Below are 18,960 nucleotides of genomic sequence, written 5' to 3'. Positions count from 1 at the left end.
GACACTTCTGGGTTACTACAGGTTTTATTTTCACCTCATTGTGTGAGTTGGTGAGTGGGTGTTTCTGTGTGTGTGTGCGTTGTGTGTGTGGCTCAGCTATTTAGTCCCTGAGTCAAGCTGTGTGAGCTCTTTAATCCCACGGCCGGTGCACGTAGGCTTGATTAGTGGCAGCAGCTATCTGTGCAGAAGACACCCTTCTTTAGCATTTGGTCAGATCTGGGGCGCAGGGAGGTGTCATGTTATGAGAAAGGTGAGTGAGGGGGGGGAAGGAGAGAGGGCGAACAGAGAGAGGGAGGGGAGGAGGTAGAGGGTCTGATTATTATTCTGCAGGAGTGCTCCTGCCAGTAGAGCAAATGGATTACTGCACTTTACCTGTATCAGCCTCCACAGCTAAGGATGACAAGGTAGGAGAGCATGATGCATGTCTGTTCGCGTCGCAATCAGAGAAGACTTGTGTTAGCTAGTGTAGGGCACTGCTTAGTGTAGCATTCACTACAGACTGCTACTGAATGAATCATCCTGTTGGTATTTCTACTGTAGGCCTATTTAATACCTCATAGCCTAGTCTGCTATTTCTCCTCCCTCATCCCCTTCTATTAATACAAAGTAATAGGCCTCATGGTGGGTGGGTTGCAGTGTTTGGTGTTCAGTTCTTTTCCTTCTGTCTATCCTAATGGTCGGGAAACGACAACAGTCCTGCTACTTACACATCCCTAGTGACTTCCTGATCTCAAAGGCTCAGGACAAACAAACAAACAAGCCTTCACATTTTTAATTGTGCTGTCCTGCAACTGTGGTGCTTTAATGGTTGCTTACTCGTTGCTAGTTACTGGACTGAGTGTGTGGGGGCATGCGTGCGTGTGTATGTGTGTGTCGGTGTGTGAGCCAATTAAGACACTGCGGACATTGTTGGGGGGGGGGGACTTGTTCTTATGGTGTTCTAGCCTACAGCCTTGCCCCCTGGCCCATGTAATCCAGATCTAGTTAGATGAAGGACTCAGCAGGAGGACGAGGACATTTCAAGGTGATCCTGGTTAACATGGAGGACTGACATTTACTGGCATTATTAGAACTGATTCAGGTCCAGGGTTGGGATCAATTCCATTTCAATTCAGGAGATTCTGTGAAATTCCCAATTCAACAGCTGAATTGTGCTATTCATTTTCAATTAGGATTTTTCACATTCTTGAACTGTAATTTCCCATTTACTTCCCGAATTGAAATGGAATTGATCCCTAACCCTGGTCAGGACAGTATGAAGGGATGCTAGCTAGCAGAAGCACTGTAGTATAATAGCAGTAAAGTATGTGGTTCAGCTCGAGTTGGAGCACAAGGAGTACTGGGTCAAGCTTGGAGCTCTAGGGGAGGGTGTAGTCCTAATCTTGTTGAGGTGTCCTGGGATGTTTATTGGCATATGCTGGCTTCTGGCCTGCCAACAGGATTGGTGCTGTTACTGTGCTGCCTGCCTGAGATTTTCTCCCAAAAGGTTACACTTAATCGTTTTATCCTTTAGTGGGTTAAGTGCACTTAATTGATTAAAGAGATTCATTTAATTGTGTGACTTTGAATGAGATGGTATTCTTAGTTATGTCAAGACACAGAACAGGGAGAAGAGCAGAAAGAGAGGGAAAAAACAGAGCCTATTCCGATGAGTGAGTCTAAAGAAAATGTCCTGGTATAGCACATTGTACCCAAATCGTTCCCCGCCCATGCCTTTTTCAGAGCTCACTGTGGGCAGAAGCATTAGAATGATTTAAAAACTCCTGATGAAGTAGGTCAATGGAGGCATTATGAATGGTAAAATGATTGGCGAGTAGGCAGAGATGTCCCCTCTTTTTCTGTCACTTAGTCCTCTGTCCCAAGTTGGCCATCTTATTCACAAAGCATCCCAGAATTACTCATCCTATAATCAGCAGACTACTCCTTTAACCCAATAAAGATCCATCCTGCTGACTCACACACAGAGAGAGAGAGTGAAGCTGTTTAGGATAGAAGCCAAGGATATTATGGAAATAGTTCATTAAAGGACAGGGTTTTTTAACATGGTTTAGTAGCCAATGTTCTGGGCAGCAGCAGCCTGTCAGAGGGAGGGACAGATGATTTCAATAGGAAAGTGGCCTATTTCCTTCAGCCATCATCATGATCGCCAGCCCAGAGTGGTCTGGTTCAAATACCTTCAAAGGGCTTCTAGATGACTAGATGTGTCCTTTGGCTTCATGGCCCTGGACTAATCAGCTGTTATGGCTTCCAGTTCCTCCAACCTCATGCTGAGGCTGCTTCACATGAAAAATGGCTTGTTCCTTTGGGGGGCGATAAAAATAAAGTATGTATGTTGAATAGACAACGTTAGCATAAGATTAGCATGGAGGCCCAATAGGAATGAATTAGTCTAGATTGATAGTGGCCACAGCTCATTAAGATAAAGGAATGTTTTGTGTGTGTGTTTTAATCAACACACTAATTCTCCAGCTCTCTTTCTCTGTCAGGAAATAGCCCTTGGGTGGGTCTTCTACCGCCGCACAAATATTTACTATGGACACAAACATTTTGAAAGCTTAGCTGTTCTGTTGTAGACCCAGGGCCCGGGGCAGCCACTCAATTTCAGGTCTGGCTCCCATGCAGGCCAGGGCACAGGGGGGAAAAGTGATATCATCCAGGGTCATCTGGGTTCGGCTGTGTCCTCCCCTTTCCTCTCCCCTCCTCTCTTCATCCCGCCTCTCTTCATCCCTTTGCTAGGCTCTGAATCGCTTAGATGACTCATCAATGTGCATGAATTATTTTCTGTTCTCCCCCCGAGAACTCTTTGTACTGATGAGTACAGAAGTTAAACCTCCCTTTCCTCTCCTCCCGTGAAGGCCTGACACAGGCCACGAACTGTAACTGGGGAACTCTGTTCTGTTCACGTTTGTTTGTCAGAGCCAGTGATGTTAGTGTTAGGTCACCACGCAATGTTCATGTTCACGTGTCAGACTGACTGGGGAGTATGACTGTTCCAGCAGGATGCTGTATGTAGAGTGTGGATGAGGTACAGCTTTGTGGTATTTTAATATCCCCTTTGTGTGTGTGTGTGTGTGTGTGTGTGTGTGTGTGTGTGTGTGTGTGTGTGTGTGTGTGTGTGTGTGTGTGTGTGTGTGTGTGTGTGTGTGTGTGTGTGTGTGTGTGTGTGTGTGTGTGTGTGTGTGTGTGTGTGTGTGAGAGAGCGAGCGGGCGGGCATGGGGGAGTCTGTGCACTATGCATGAGTTGTTTGGTCAATGCATCCTTAGAATTGGGTCAGAGTGCCCTAGTTTGTGTGTGCTTGTGCGTTTTCAATGTAACTTGGTCCTGAATGACTTATCTCTAACCCTCTTCTTTGGTTGTGATCTCACACTGTTCAGTGGCCTTTTATGCTCTTGTTTACCTCTGCCAAGGTGAGACAGAGCTTTTAATTTGACTTTCCTTCCGCGTGTAAGTTCACTTGTATTCTCGGTTTAAACGATTGCATTTTGTCAGGTTTGTAGCTTGTTTTTTTGTCTTATTTAATCATGTCAGGCCTGGCCATATTGAATTTACAAATGGCGGTCACACTGCATGTGTAAGTGAGGTACCCTGTTGAGTATGTGCAGCAGGCTAGCCTGCAGATTACATGATATAATGGTGTTTAGGCACTGCCTCTCCTTTTCAATTCCTTTAACCTTGACTCCACTTTAATGCAGGGAGAACACATCTGCCAGGCTGGTGTCAGACATTAGTGATACACACCGCTCGGGCTGCATTGTCACTTTTTATTAACGCCCAGAGCTTTGCATGGACACCAGCTGTTGCGTCAAGTGGAAAGCCTGGGCGGTGTGAATGACCTTGACTTTAACTGCCTGCTCCTGTGGCTCTTCCCCTTTTTCATTCTTTTGTTTTGACTCTTACATTTTAAATGGGTTAAATGGATTACCAATCCTGACAATGAAGGTCATTTAGGAAGGGGGGGGGGGGGTTAGGGGATGTTGCAATTAATCTGACGCCCTACGTGAATGAGGGGGATTGAAGGTCAGACTTGGATATCTAATCCCTGACATCTGCATTGGGTTGTATTCACAACAGTTTTCAGGTAATTCCACAGAGGAAATGGCTGAAAGGTCACTAACCTTCCTGTTCCTAGTGGCTCTGGAGAGGAGGAGAGTAGAGAGGTAGGTGAGAGGAGAGGGAGGAGAGGGGAGAGAGAGGAGAGGAGAAGAAAAGAGCAGAAAGAGAGGAAGGAGGAGAGGAAATAAGAAAGGAGGAGAGAAACCGGTCGGTTGGGGAATGATAAAGCTCTCGTCTCCACAGCTGGCCTCCCTTTTGCCCGTGGCCACTGTAGAAAAAATCTCTTTAAAATACGTTTGGATGTCATTGCGTGACATTGTCAAAGATAATGGATAATCAATCACCGTGGTAACTGGAGTCGATGGAGAGCGGCTCATTGGCCCTTTGGTGTCTCACCATGGAGATGGGGGAGGGGTCAGGCTTTTGGGGGCCAGGAATGAGATGACATGTTAACAGATGTGTAAGATAATTTTCAATATGTACAACAGGCGAGATAATGTAATAGTAATACACACGCCTGTATCACCTGTGCTGCTCCTGAAAGCAGAGAGGGGGGTCTGGGCTTTAAGGATTAGACTTAGAGGACAGGCTCCATTTATTAAGGTCATTTATTTGTTCACAGTGCAACATGCACGCTCATTTACAGCACACTAGGGCTGCGTGATAGGGCCAGAGGATTTTAGGCTTGACTCTGACCTTGACTTTAACCCATCAAAATATTATAATCAACTGGAAATTAAGAAGTAATACAGGGTTATAAGGCCCATGAAGTGGAAAGTATAACACATTTAAATCTAAAATAATAGGAGTGTCACGGCCGATGAAAGAACTGGACCAAAGCGCAGCATGGTAAGCGTACATTTTCCCTTTATTTAAAATGACGCCAACAAAACAATAAACCATACAAAACGACTGTGACGCTTAAGGGCTATAGTGCCACAAACAAAGACAACTACCCACACTGAAAGGAGGGAAAAAGGGCTACCTAAGTATGGTTCCCAATCAGAGACAACGATAGACAGCTGTCCCTGATTGAGAACCATACCCTGCCAAAATCATAGAAAAAAAAACATAGAATGCCCACCCCAAATCACGCCTTGTCAGGGCGTGACAAGGAGGACAAACCTGGACAAAACTGACAGTGAAGTAGTTATATTTGTAAAACATTGCATAGGAATCTAAATCCTCTTTTGTAGACTCTACTCTTGTGCTTGACCAATGATTTCCATTTGCATAGTTATTTGCTGAATTCCAGCATTCACTTCCAGCATTTTAATTAATTTCTTAATTTCCTGCACTAACATATCATTTACATACTGTCAAATCAAATCAAATTGTATTAGTCACATGCGCCGAATACAACTTACAGTGAAATGCTTACTTACGAGCGCCTAACCGACAATGCAGTTTAAAACAATACGGATAAGAATAAGAAGTAAAAGTAACAAGTAATTAAAGAGCAGCAGTAAAATAACAATAGCGAGACTATATACAGGGGGGTACCGGTACAGAGTCAATGTGCAGGGGCACAGGTTAGTTGAGGTAATATGTACATGTAGGTAGAGTTATTAAAGTGACTATGCATAGATGATAACAACAGAGAGTAGCAGCGGTGTAAAAGAGGGGGGGGGGGGGGGGCAATACAAATAGTCTAGGTAGCCATTTGATGAGGTGTTCAGGAGTCTTATGGCTTGGGAGTAGAAACTGTTTAGAAGCCTCTTGGACCTAGTCTTGGGGCTCAGGTATTGCTTGCCGTGAGGTAGCAGAGAGAACAGTCTGTGACTAGGGTGGCTGGAGTATTTGACAATGGCACCACACGGCCAGGTCTATGACCTCCTCCCTATAGGCTGTCTCGCCGTTGTCGGTGATCAGGCCTACCACTGTTGTGTTATCGGCAAATGTAATGATGATGTTGGAGTCGTGCCTGGCCGTGCAGTCATGAGTGAGCAGGGAGAACAGGAGGGGACTGAGCACGCACCCCTGAGGGGCCCCTGTGTTGAGGATCAGCATGGCGGATGTGTTGTTACCTACCCTTACCACCTGGGGCGACCTGTCATGAAGTCCAGGATCTAGTTGCGTAGAGAGGGGTTTAGTCCCAGGGTCCTTAGCTTATTGATGAGCTTTGAGGGCACTCTGGTGTTGAACGTTGAGCTATAGTCAATGAATAGCATTCTCACATAGGTGTTCCTTTTGTCCAGGTGGGAAAGGGCAGTGTGGAGTGCAGTAGAGATTGCATCATCTGTGGATCTGTTTGGGCTGTGTGCAAATTGGAGTGGGTCTAGGGTTTCTGGAATAATGATGTTAATGTGAACTATGACCAGCCTTTCAAAGCACTTCATGGCTACAGACGTGAGTGCTATGGGTCGGTAGTCATTTAGGCAGGTTACCTTAGTGTTCTTAGGCACAGGCAATATGGTGGTCTGCTTATAACATGTTGATATTACAGACTCGGACATGGAAAATGTCAGTGAAAACACTTGCCAGTTGGTCAGTGCATGCTCACAGTACACGTCCTGGTAATCCGTCTGGCCCTGCGGCCTTGTGAATGTTGACCTGTTTAAAAATCTTACTCACATCGGCTGCGGAGAGCGTGATCACACAGTCTTCCGGAACAGCTGATGCTCTCATGCATGTTTCAGTGTTATTTGCCTCAAAGCGAGCATAGAAGTAGCTTAGCTCGTCTGGTATTGTCGTGTCACTGGGCAGCTTGCGGCTGTGCCTCCCTTTGTAGTCTGTAATGGTTTGCAAGCCCTGCCACATCGAACAAGGGTCAGAGCCGGTGTAGTACGATTCGATCTTAGTCCTGTATTGACACTTTGCCTGTTTGATGGTTTGTCGGAGGGCATAGTGGGATTTCTTATAAGCTTCCTGGTTAGAGTCCCGCTCGTTGAAAGCGGCAGCTCTAGCCTTTAGCTCAGTGCGGATGCTGCCTGTAATCCATGGCTTCTGGTTGGGGTATATACGTACGGTCACTGTGGGAACGACGTCATCGATGCACATATTGATGAAGCCAATGACTGATGTGGTATACTCCTCAATGCCATCGGAGGAATCCCGGAACATATTCCAGTCTGTGCTAGCAAAACAGTCCTGTAGCTTAGCATCTACTTCATCTGACCACTTTTTTATTGATCTAGTCATTGGTGTTTTCTGCTTAAATTTTTGCTTGTAAGCAGGAATCAAGAGGATATAATTATGGTCAGATTTGCCAAATGGAGGACAAGGGAGAGCTTTTTCTGCATCTCTGTGTATGAAGTAAAGGTGGTCCAGAGTTTTTTCCCTCTGGTTGCACATTTAACATGCTGATAGAAATTTGGTAAAACGGATTTAAGTTTCCCTGCATTCAAGTCCCCGGCTACTAGGAGTGCTGCCTCTGGCTAAGTGTTTTCTTTTTTTCTTATGGCGGAATACAGCTCATTCAATGCTGTCTTAGTGCCAGCTTCTGACTGTGATGGTATGTAAACAGCTACGAAAAATACAGATGAAAACTCTCTCGGTAGATAGTGTGGTCTACAGCTTATCATGAGATACAATAGCTCGAGACTTCCTTAGATGTCGTGCACCAGCTGTTATTTACAAAAATACATAGTCCTCTGCCCCTTGTCTTACCAGACGCTGCTGTTCTATCCTGCCGGTACAGCATATAACCAGCCAGCTGTATGTTGATAGTCACGACTCCGTGAAGCATAAGATGTTACAGTTTTGAATGTCATGTTCGTAGTTTAATCATGCGCGTAGGTCATCGATTTTATTCTCCAAAGATTGCACGTTTGCTAGCAGAATGGAAGGAAGTGGGGGTTTATTCGATCGCCTACGAAAAGGGGCCGGAGGCAGCCCACCCTCCGGCTCCTTTTTCTCCTCCTTCACGCAAATCACGGGGATCTGGGCCTGTTCTCGAGAAAGCAGTATATCGTTTGCGTCAAGCTCGTCAGACTCGTGAAAGGAAACAAAGGATTCTGCCAGTCCGTGGTGAGTAATCGCAGTCCTGATGTCCAGAAGTTATTTTTGGTCACACTTTTCTTTTGTCTTAGTTTGCCTCTATTTCGCCCCCCCCAAAATTCATTGACAGAATAATTATTGTCCTCTTTGACTGTGCATTTTTTTTTTTACTTCAATTGCAGTTCTTCTCTATTTAGCAAGGTTGCCCTACTGAAGTTGTTGACTTGCACTAGCAAGTTAGCCAAGGAGCCAGGGCTGCGGTATAGAAGCGCGGTTTCGACTGCTCCTACAGTCTTGCTTCGTTACTGCAGTTTTAACTGACGCCCTCCCCAGAAAGACAATTTCCATAGATGGCCACATACAGAAATCAGAGTAGACAATTCCTAATAACACACTTTAGTCATCACCTTCGTGCACAAAACATCTATTGAATTATTCAAATAATTGTCGCTGAAGCCAATTTTTTTCCCATCACTCACAGCCAAAGATATTAAAATGATATATTCATCCAATGTCTGGCATGTTTTTTGGGTGGTAGTGTGCATGTGAAGTTGGGCCCTGTAAACTGAATGCAACCCGGATATAGACGTCCATGAATCAGCATATGCGAACGTGAGTAAATTATGTTGAAAACAATGGTCAAACATCTTGGACACAGTCTCTAGTTCTTATTATACCTCAGTGAAGTTAGCTAGCAGTTCTCAGCTGTTAGCAGTATCTTACTAGTGATACTGGATTACTGAATTATTTAATGTAACAAATCAAACATTAAAACACCGTTATAGAAAGTAAAGTAAAAATCCAAACCAGTCCGTGAATGAATACCGGTATATCGTTTTTTACAGTTTACTGCCCAGCCCTACAGGACACGCTTTCTCTTGCTGCTGCCACTGAAATTCCAGGGCTTTTTGACCTCAGCTCTGTCATGGCTGCTGTCAAGGGCCCTGTCCTTCATAAAGTCCCAGCTAACCCTGCCTATCCGCAGACAGGACAGGGCCACTACCTACACTTAGATTTACATGTTTTATACTTTCCACTTTATGGGCCTTATAACCCTATATTACATATTTTTAGTTGATTAAAATATTTTGATGGTTTAAAGCTAAGGTCAGAGTCAAGCCTAAAATACAGTGTCACCAGCCAAGACTAGATTCTGTTTTGAGTAAATTCCAGTTCATTTTCAGGTACTTCCACATTTGTGGACATTTTTTCCATGGTCTCGTTCTTGAACCCAATGTTATAACACACACAGGTCACTAGCTAAGTGACTAAACAATATTGATGGTAAACATTTGTTTACGTGTTTACTGCCCCTTCCAAACACTACGTTCCTTTTTTAATTGAGTTAAGCCCTTGGGTCGGCCAGCACGGCGGGAAAATAGCCCTAATCCTGCCATCTAAGATTAGCATGACAGCAGACGTCAGCTTGTCCGTCCCTCCAGTCCAGGTTGAGGTGACCAGGTTGGCTTTTGTTGTTGTTGTCACATTTGGGTCAGCTTAAATCTGGCCTTGAACTGTATTCTACGCTGATGGGCAAACCTCAATTAAGTCATTTCTTATCTTGGCCAGATGTGGTCCTTCTAAACCTTGAGTTACGGGCTGGGGGTGGGATGGCTCATCAAGAAGGCTTTGACTCAGACAACTTGAAATGACACTTCTTATTCCTTTTCCTGTTCCATCCCAGTATTTCATTGCAGGCTCTCAGTTCGGCTATCTGATCAACTGTAATCCCACAACTAATCCTTGCTCATTTTTAAGGTGCCATTAAAGGTGCCACTTTGGTGGCCTTTACGGTCGTGCCAACCTGTGGGGCCATCCCAGGAGATGGATTTCACTCAGATTATAGACAGCCAACTGTATTGTGGTTGTCAGCCCTGGCTGCTTCATTCCATATATTATTATATAGGTTAGACTGACTGCATCATCACTGACCTCCAGTCATTATAATGGGCTATACTGTCCTGTACCAATGTTAGTCTGCATCATCACTGACCTCCATAATTAAGGGATAAGGCTAAATCCTATCTGTCCATTCGTTGCGACCCTACTCTGTCCTGTCCCACATATTTTAGGTTAGACTGCATCATCACTGACCTCCAGTCATCATAATGAAGGGCTGTCCTGTCGCGGTGGCCCTGTAGGTCCACTCACGCCAAAGGTGGAACAGGCAGACCACTTCAGGGAGAGACTTTGGGGGTCAATCAGGCAGCTGAGGTGAGGTGGCGTTGGAAAATCTCTGTATTAATTAACCTTTATGGGCTGAGCCCTGACTATGGGACGTGTCCCGTAACCACAGAGACCAGCATGACAGGGTTCATACCGCTGGTCTCTCAGGGCCACTGTCATGGCAACCGGCAACGGCGGTCAGTTGCCTGAGTGTTAGTGTCTTGCCCTCCTGACCATGGCACAGCCACAATGCGACAGGTGCACCGGATCCACACACACACACATACACACAGACACACACATTTGGCAGATCAACCGAGCCATATCCTGTCCCTTCTCTGTGGAGGCCAATGTCAGTACTGAGGGAACCTGTGCTGCCGTTGTACATAATAACCAGGCTCATGTCAAGTCAATGCAGTTCTGGTTTTTAGAATACCTTCAGGGCTTTTTAAAAAATGTCACTGACACTTAGAATGGAAGTGCGGGGTCTATATATTGTCCAGACAGGGATCAACTGGGGCAGGAGAGGGATCTAGCTGGGCAGGTGGTGATAATGCCAGAGCTCTCTATAGGCACCAGGGCAGCCAGGACTGTACCCAGGTGGGAGAGCATTCAGTCATTATACCCTCTGTGGCACTGGTGTGTGTGTGTGTGTGTGTGTGTGTGTGTGTGTGTGTGTGTGTGTGTGTGTGTGTGTGTGTGTGTGTGTGTGTGTGTGTGTGTGTGTGTGTGTGTGTGTGTGTGTGTGTGTGTGTGTGTGTGTGTGTGTGTGTGTGTGTGTGTGTGTGTGTGGGCACTGAGTACCCAGGTGCTGTGTGAGAACGGAGACATGGTAGTGTGATATGCTCAAGAGCAGGAGGAGTGGTAGTAGGGAGGGAGGGGGATAATCCACTGAAATGACAAGCTGCAAAAGAAATGATGCACAACTCTCACAGGCCCTTCACTCTTGAACGACAGCGCAGACACATTGCCACGAGGGGTTTACGGCTTGAAGACCTGAATGTTTTCGAGGTGGTGGGCTTGAATTTCCCATTTGAATAAAATCAGACCCTAATCTACATTTGTCGTTGTCGGTTCGGTTGAAAGAAAAAATAAATGTGTGCAGTCAAACTGAAATGTTGCTAAGTAACAGGGATGGTGGACAAGGTGTTGAAATTAATGTGATGTAGTGCTGCCGTGCTCACGCTGTTTCTCCTCTCTCTCTCTCTCTCTCTCTCTCTTTCTCTCTCTTTCTCTCTCTCTCTCTCTGCCTCTCTCTCTGCCTCTCTCTCTCTCTCTCTCTCTATCCCTCTCTCTCTCTCTGCCTCTCGCTCTGCCTCTCTCTCTCTCTGCCTCTCGCTCTGCCTCTCTCTCTCTCTCTCTCTATCTCTCTCTCTCTCTGCCTCTCTCTCTGCCTCTCTCTGCCTCTCTCTCTGCCTCTCTCTATCCCTCTCTCTCTCTCTCTCTGCCTCTCTCTCTGCCTCTCTCTCTCTCTATCCCTCTCTCTCTCTCTCTTTCTCTCTCTCTCTCTGCCTCTCTCTCTGCCTCTCTCTCTCTCTCTCTCTCTCTATCTCTCTCTCTCTCTCGCTCTCTCTCTCTCTCTCTCTCTCTCTCTCTGCTCCCATAGGTCCCTGTCTGAGAGCGGAAAGGCGCCACAGAGAGAACCTCCCCCAGGCCTGCCGACAGACACACATCCCAAACAGCCACGGAATGCGTCAACATCACTGTGGTGGTGAAATCTCGCTGACTCCTCACTCCTCGCAGCTCACTGAATAAGCCTATACAGGGCATTCTGGGAGCATCCGGTGTTCACAGGCACACAGGAATGGCAGCGAGGGCCGGGTGAGAGCCCCCAAATGGCTCCCGTCATGGCCACAGTTTCTGTGTATTAGTGACTTTTTACACTGTGGATAAGGGATGACTTTACATTGAGCCCATGGATTCCAGTATCTGTAAAGACTAGAACCTGCCATTGTGCATACTTACCTCTTATCAATATCTGAAAGTACAGTACCTGATGACCTAGTGGACCTTATTATTCCCAGTAGCAGTGCTGAACCATACGAGGGGATCCTAGTATTGAACATGACTCATGGGGAGGAGCCTGGCCCTGAGACACACACGGATTCAGCTGTTTTAACTTATCTGGAAGGTTTACTGATGCATCCCGTGGCGTCTGGGCCTGGGGCCACGGCAACCCGGAGATCAGAGGCTGACCGAGGGCACGGCAACCAGGTGGAGCAAGTCAACAAGATGGCCCGGCCCTTCCAGCTGCCCAGCCACGGTCCCGCCATCGTCACTGTTCAGAAGGCCGGGAACGGCCCTGCCCTGCACCATGGGGTCTCCCAGAACCTGAAGAAGGCCCGGCTGCTCCGCTCAGGGGCCTGGAATGAGCCTGGAGCCCAGAGGCTGAGCTCCCCCCCTGTGGAGCTGCCCAGCCAGGGGGGTGGAGGAGACCTGCAAAACGGGGCCTTGGAGGGCTCTCCTCACGCTGGGGAGAGCACCCTGCTGGCTTCCCTGCTCCAGTCCTTCAGCTCCAGACTGCAGAATGTAGCCATGTCGCAGCAGTCCACCAAACCCCCCAGCGAGTGCTCCCCACCCACCGAGCCCCCTCCTGCTGCAGACAAGGAGCGGCTCGCCTGCTACGGCATGGCTTCCAGCCGCCTTAAGGGCCTGATGAGGAAGAGCAAGATGCAGAACCACAGTAGCACGCCTTACAGCCGGCGAGGCCACGGCCATAGCCAGGACAGGCCCTCTGAGTCCCCCTGCTCGGTACAGAGCAGCACCCCTCCTTCTACCCCTAACGCTGCTGCTGCTTCCACTGATGCTCAGTCCTGTGCAGAACGGCTCAAGGCTGTGGCCAACCTGGTAAAGATCCGCTCCAGCCCCGCCCCCTCGCCCAAGCCCAGTGTGGCCTGCAGTCAGTTGGCCCTGCTGCTGTCCAGTGAGGCCCACCTGCAGCAGTACAGTAGGGAGCATGCACTCAAGGTCCAGCACTCGGGCCACTCGGCCAGCGAGAGACTAGCCGCCATGGCAACGCAGCAGACCCAGGACAAGAGGCCGCCCAGTGTGGGAGAGGCTCCGCCCACCAGCACCACCACCGTTACCCCAGACGCGCTAAGCTCCTTAACTGCCCAAAACAGAACAGCGACAACAACACTCCCCCGACTGGCACTAAACTCCAGCTCAAGGCAGCGGAGCCCCTCCTCCCTGCTGCCAGCTCACAGCTCACCCTGCCCCACCCCTCTTCCTCTGCCCCTCACCCCCCACACCGACACCCAGACCCAACCCCAAACCCCCACTACTGAGAAACGTGGCTTTGACTCACGCCCCGCCAGGCCCCCCCAGACCTGTAGCAGCCTGCTCCTGCTGCTCCTCAACAACCACAACAACCAGAAGCAGCTGACTAAGAACGGGCACCTGGAGGACGACTATGGGGTCCTGCCCCCTAGCCGCGGCTCCTCAGTCACCTCTGACAGCGAGTGCTCCGTCCAGGAGAAGAGCCTGGTCAAGAGAGAGGAGAGCTGCAGCGACGCAGAGAGCTCCTACTCCAGCTGTTCTCCCATTGACCTCTCTATGAGGAGCAGGGCCAGCACCAGAGCTCCAGAGACCAGGCCTAAAGCCACCTCCCCCTCCACCTCTGTTTCCTACTCTTCTTCTTCTACTGCTTTCTCCTCCAGCTCTTCTTCTGCTATCTTTTCCTCTGCCCCTACTGTTTTCTCTTCCTCCACTACTTTCTCTCCCTCCTCTACCGTTCTCTCCCCTTCCTCCACTGCTTTCTCTACCTCCTCTACCGTTCTCTCCTCTTCCTCCACTGCTTTCTCTTCCTCCTCTTCCTCCTCCTTAGACAAACTCACTGAGTCCCTGCTAAACAAGTGGAAGCCAGATCCCTCCGGTCCGAAGGTCCCCCAGGTTAAGAAGGAGATTGAAATGAGCCCAGACCTTAAGTCCCACCCCAGGGTCACTCTCATGCAGCTCCTTCTGGAGCGCAAGAATAACGACAAGGTAAACAAAATTGTGGTTGATCCAGATTTGCAGCATGACGCAACCCTGTCCAGTCTGTCACGGGGCCCACTTAAATCACTGGCCCCCTGGGAGGAAGTAAGGACACAGAGCCCTCTGGACAGATCAGGCCTTCCATTGTACTCTCTCAGCCGAGACCCCAGCAGCACCCCATCCCCCTACCCCTCTCCCCATGTCCAGTCCAGCCCTCTGGATCTGTGTAAGTCTAAACCCTTCCCTGCTGAGAAAGCTGCAGATGAGCCGGCGTTCAGCGCCAGTAAACTGTTACAGAACCTGGCCCAGTGCGGCACCGCCTCGCCCTCCCCACCCATGGTTCCCAGCAAAGTACCCAGACGGGAGCTGGAGGTGGGTGGTGGCAGGCCTCTGGCTCTGCTGGAGAGGCTCAATGCCCCCATCCAGAGGAACACAACAATTATCCCCCTCTCAGACAGGCCCTCGGGCAGCGGCACACCTTCGTTCGGTCGCCGTGGGGAGGTGTCGCCCACCTCGTCCCAGATCGAGAACCTTTTGGAGCGTCGCACAGTACTGCAGCTCCTGCTGGGAGCGAGCTCCTCCTCTGCCTCCTCCGTGGCCTCAGCCACCCACAGAGACAGAGACAGGTCCGGTGGGAGGTGCAGTGTGGAGATGGCAGCGGGGAGCTGCTATGAGAAGCCCCCTGGCACCTCTGTCATCTGTGACAGATCCAAGGGGCCCTCGGCAGCAGAATTCAAGGTTAAAACTGAACCGGGGGAAGAGGTCCTAGGCCTGTTGTCCTCTACAGTGTGTCAGGATGTGACGAGCAGAAAGAGAAGGGGAGGAGGAGGAGGAGGAGGGTATGACGACAGGCACAGCCCGCTCTCTGAACCCCAGCAGGACCTAAAAAAAGAGCCCCGGCCCACAGAGGTCATTGCTAAATATGGCCTCCTCAGCCAGCTCCTAAAACAGCAGAGCGCTACCTACTACACCAGCGCTACACAGCCACACACAGATCGCTGGCCCAGCCCTGTCCCTGTGAAGGAGGAGCAGAGAGACTACCACCAACAGGGGCCCAGCCCTAAAAAGAGACGGCTCTGCTCAGAGCTGGCTATGAGCCTGAACAATGGCAGCCTTCATAGGGCCGTGGTGGACATTGGAAGCAGCCACAGCCACAACAGCCTGGTCCAAAGCCAGATACAGGAGGAGCCTGATTACCACAGGAGCCCTAATGAGGAGGAGGCCCCAGCCAGGAGCCCCAGCAGTGAAGCTCTCCTCCCCAGGGAGAGCCGGGGCTTCAACGTGCTCAAACAACTGCTCCTGTCTGACAATTGTCTGAAGGAGCTGTCCCAGCAGCCCCGGGGAGTCCCCAGCCCCTCTGTCCCCTCTGTGTTGCAGACAAATGGTAAAGCCAACGGGAGCGTCCTCAACCTCAATCAGTCAGGCTACAATCAACACGACCTCCTCAACCTGCCTACCCTGCCCTGGCACCACCCCCATAGCTCCCTCAACTCAGGGCCACCCAGCCACCTCAGACCCCTGCCCACCCCCCAGACAGGGGACATCAGTCAACGCTCCCCCTGGGGGCGACACACAGCCCCCCCACCCCGTCAGGACTCGCCCAAACGGTACCACACCCCGGTGAAACGGGAGCCGGAGAGCCCGGTGCAGTGGGCAGGTCGAGACCAGGAGGAGGAGGGCTGTGACTTGCGCCCAGACTCCCCCCGGCTCACCCGCTCCAACCCCATCCTGTACTACATGCTGCAAAAGGGTAGCGCTCAGCTGAGGAGGGAGGGGAGGGACCAGGCGGAGGGGACCCAGGGGTCAGGGCCAGGGGGAGTGAAGGTGAAGGAGGAGCCAGGTAATGATGGCCATGATGCCTATGAACACAAACTGAGCTCTGCCACCACCACCCAGCACTCCTCCCTGTCCCCTCCCTACAATAACAACAAGCACAGCCACAAAAACGACAGGCTGAGCGACTCATCTGACAAATGGTAGTTTTAATGACTTTCATTAACTAAAACATAAAAAATTGCCAAATTCATTTGTAGTTAGATGAGAAGAAATAACAACAAGGAATGCAAGAGTGAGGATTTTGAATGAAAAGAACCGAGCAAATGAATTCAAGGCATTCTTTTCATTACTGTATCATAATTATCGATGGCTCGGTTTACGGAATGGGTGGTACGATGTAGCTCTACTTCAACAGAATGTCAAATCACTTGCACCAAAATTAGGTAATTGTCAAATTTGAACATGCCCACTGGTGATTTCCATACAGTATGTATTTCACATTCTTAAATGAATGAAAGAAAGCACCTTTCAAAGAAGTTGTCTGGTTTTACTCCAATGATCTGTGTCTGTATTGCACACATATCACTATTCTGTGTCCTCTTTGTTGGCACCTGTAAAACATTGATCAAGAACATTTCCAGCTACCTTTATTATTGATGACTCCAAAAATCACTGCATCTTTATTTATTTTCCCAACAGGAAGTTTTCAGATAGACAGAGAGCATACATTTTTGGTCAAACCCTAAATATAGTCATACCAGGGCAAGCACAGCAGTACATTAAAACATACACGATAGAGACATGTTTAAAGGAAGACCCTGTGAACAATGTTCATAATCAAATCTACTAAAGGTACCTACAGTTCAATTCTGTTAGAGGGCTCTGTTTTGGTTGCTCCTGCACCTTCTCCTCAAGACTGATTTATTATATGATCATCAGTGAGTCGACTATGTCGGCTGACAGACAGGGCTCATGTGGTCACAATGCATTGCATTTTGCTTTGATATGTAATGAACTTGTTGGGGCTACGTTTTGACAGTGCAGATGCGGGGTGACGTCTTAATAGATGGTAATACAGCTATTATTTATTTAAAAAACCTTTGACGAGCCTACCTGTGGGACAGTGAGTTGTGGGTGGCAGTAGTAGTTGTATACCAGTGGAGGCTGCTGAGGGGAGGACGGCTCATAATAATGGCTGGAACAGCGCAAATGGAATGGGATCAAACACATGGAAACCATGTGTTTGATGTTGTTGATGCCTTTCCACATATTCCTCTCCAGCCATTACCACGTGCCCGTCCTCCCCAATTAAGGTGCCACCAACCTCCTGTGTTGTATACAGGTTCTGGGCAACAGTTAAAATACTGCAGCATCTGCATAACTATTTGTTCCCAATGAATTCAAAATGAATGGTTTTGAAATATAAATGCATATTCTGAAATTTAAAAAATGCAGTCTAATTTGATATTGTACCCCTGAGTTTGCACTGTCAAAGTTGAGCTGTTGGTGTCCTTAAAAATAATATGTTTATGGCATGTAATGAAAAAATGTCAGTGTTGTTATCCATTGAGAATTTGACAGTTTGTAAAGCTTATCTTGTGTTTCTTGATTCTTGTGCTTTATAGACACCTTTTACTTTCTTGGAGGTTTCTTAGCTCATATTAAAATGTAAAAATAATTGCATGGAAATAAAGAGGAAACCACAGGTACATTTTAAAGCAGCTGGATATGACGTGAACCTGTCACCCAATAATCATTGAGACATTGTTGGTGTTTTGAGGGCTTATCTGATCTCTAGCTCGTTATTTGGATTGTACTGTATTTGATCAGTTTCTGGTTTCAGTTTCCCACACTGCTGTCATCCATTTAGTCTTACATGTGATCTTTTTTAATACATATACATATGAAGTACATATTCAGTACGTTTCTTCTATTATTAATAGATTTTCACAATGGTTAAATATATTTGTGTAAATAGTACTTTCATTATGAAAGATAACTATTTTGTATTGGTGAAGAAAAATATATGACCCTAGTTTTTAATGCCCGGAAAAATGTAAATATGAATTCTATGCGTAATAGTGTACATACATACAAATGACAGAGGATGCTATGCCCATTTTTTGGTTGGTTTGTTCTTTGCATGTGTCTCTATGTGGTAAAATGATAATCTATCCTGCGCTGTGTTGTGTAATACTGTCTGACTCTCCTCACTGCTGCCTGTTGCATGCAGACGCATGGGAACTACCTGTGTATCCCTACTGGTGATGGGGTAAAATGTCAAGTCTTAAAATAGGTATTTTTATCACAGAGAGAGACGGTCATTTAGAACATGAACAGTCCCTAAATAACCACAGACTGTTGAGCAAGTGGAGAAAACGTGTGAAAATAAACGTGCATTGAATATTTTTGTGATTTTATTTTCTGTTACTGGTTGATGACAGAGCGGAGGTATGAAGTACAATCATAGACCTACTGGCATTGTGCATCTGAAACATACATTTGTAGCAAAAGAAAGTTTTTGTTTCATTTTTCCATGTGACAACCTGAAACATTATTTCATTTTTTATGTTTGCATTTTTTTGGGTGTTCATTTGCACTGATATCTCCAAAATAAAGTACTAAAATGCTTGACTGAGTTATGCTCCTGTTTCATTTACGATATTCACCTTACCTAACTATAATAACTTATTATATATACTACGGTATTTGATATGATTGATTTCATTGTTTATTCCCTAAATTGGTCTATATTCCCGTACACATATTGTCAGTGTGAGTCAGTTCCTGTTCAGCTTCCTCATTCATGGTGCATTCTAAGCCCTGAGGACGTCATCTAGTTCAGATAACTTTGATTCTGAGTTCTCTGTTGGTCACTTCTCTGCCAGATCTTAACAAAGGCAGGAAAGGCATTAAAAGGAAGGAGGACAGGAGTGGAGGTCAGTAGATGTGCCCTGGATGCATGCACCATGGTATACCCTTTGAAGCTGAATCCACATCACATCTCTCCCTCAGACTAAAATAGATCACATTATATTATCGCCATAAAA

The 18,960-nt window shown here is 47.6% G+C and overlaps 1 protein-coding gene across 2 annotated transcripts in view; it reads left to right on the top strand.

Moving 5' to 3' along the window:
• The window catches only part of LOC120057084 (nuclear receptor-interacting protein 1-like), a 59,435-nt gene extending 40,891 nt beyond the window's left edge, over positions 1–18,544 (top strand). For both annotated transcript variants that reach the window (XM_039005484.1, XM_039005483.1), the window contains one exon: positions 11,766–18,544. In XM_039005484.1, coding sequence (XP_038861412.1) covers positions 12,224–16,114 — 3,891 coding nt within the window. In that variant the 5' untranslated portion in view covers positions 11,766–12,223 and the 3' untranslated portion in view covers positions 16,115–18,544. The remainder of the gene's footprint in view (positions 1–11,765) is intronic.
• The last annotated feature ends 416 nt before the right edge of the window (positions 18,545–18,960 follow it).

This window comes from Salvelinus namaycush, chromosome 12 (assembly GCF_016432855.1).
Source record: "Salvelinus namaycush isolate Seneca chromosome 12, SaNama_1.0, whole genome shotgun sequence".
NCBI classification, from domain to species: domain Eukaryota; kingdom Metazoa; phylum Chordata; class Actinopteri; order Salmoniformes; family Salmonidae; genus Salvelinus; species Salvelinus namaycush.
Note: the sequence above shows the minus strand (reverse complement) of the source record. Positions and strands in the feature narration are given on the sequence as shown.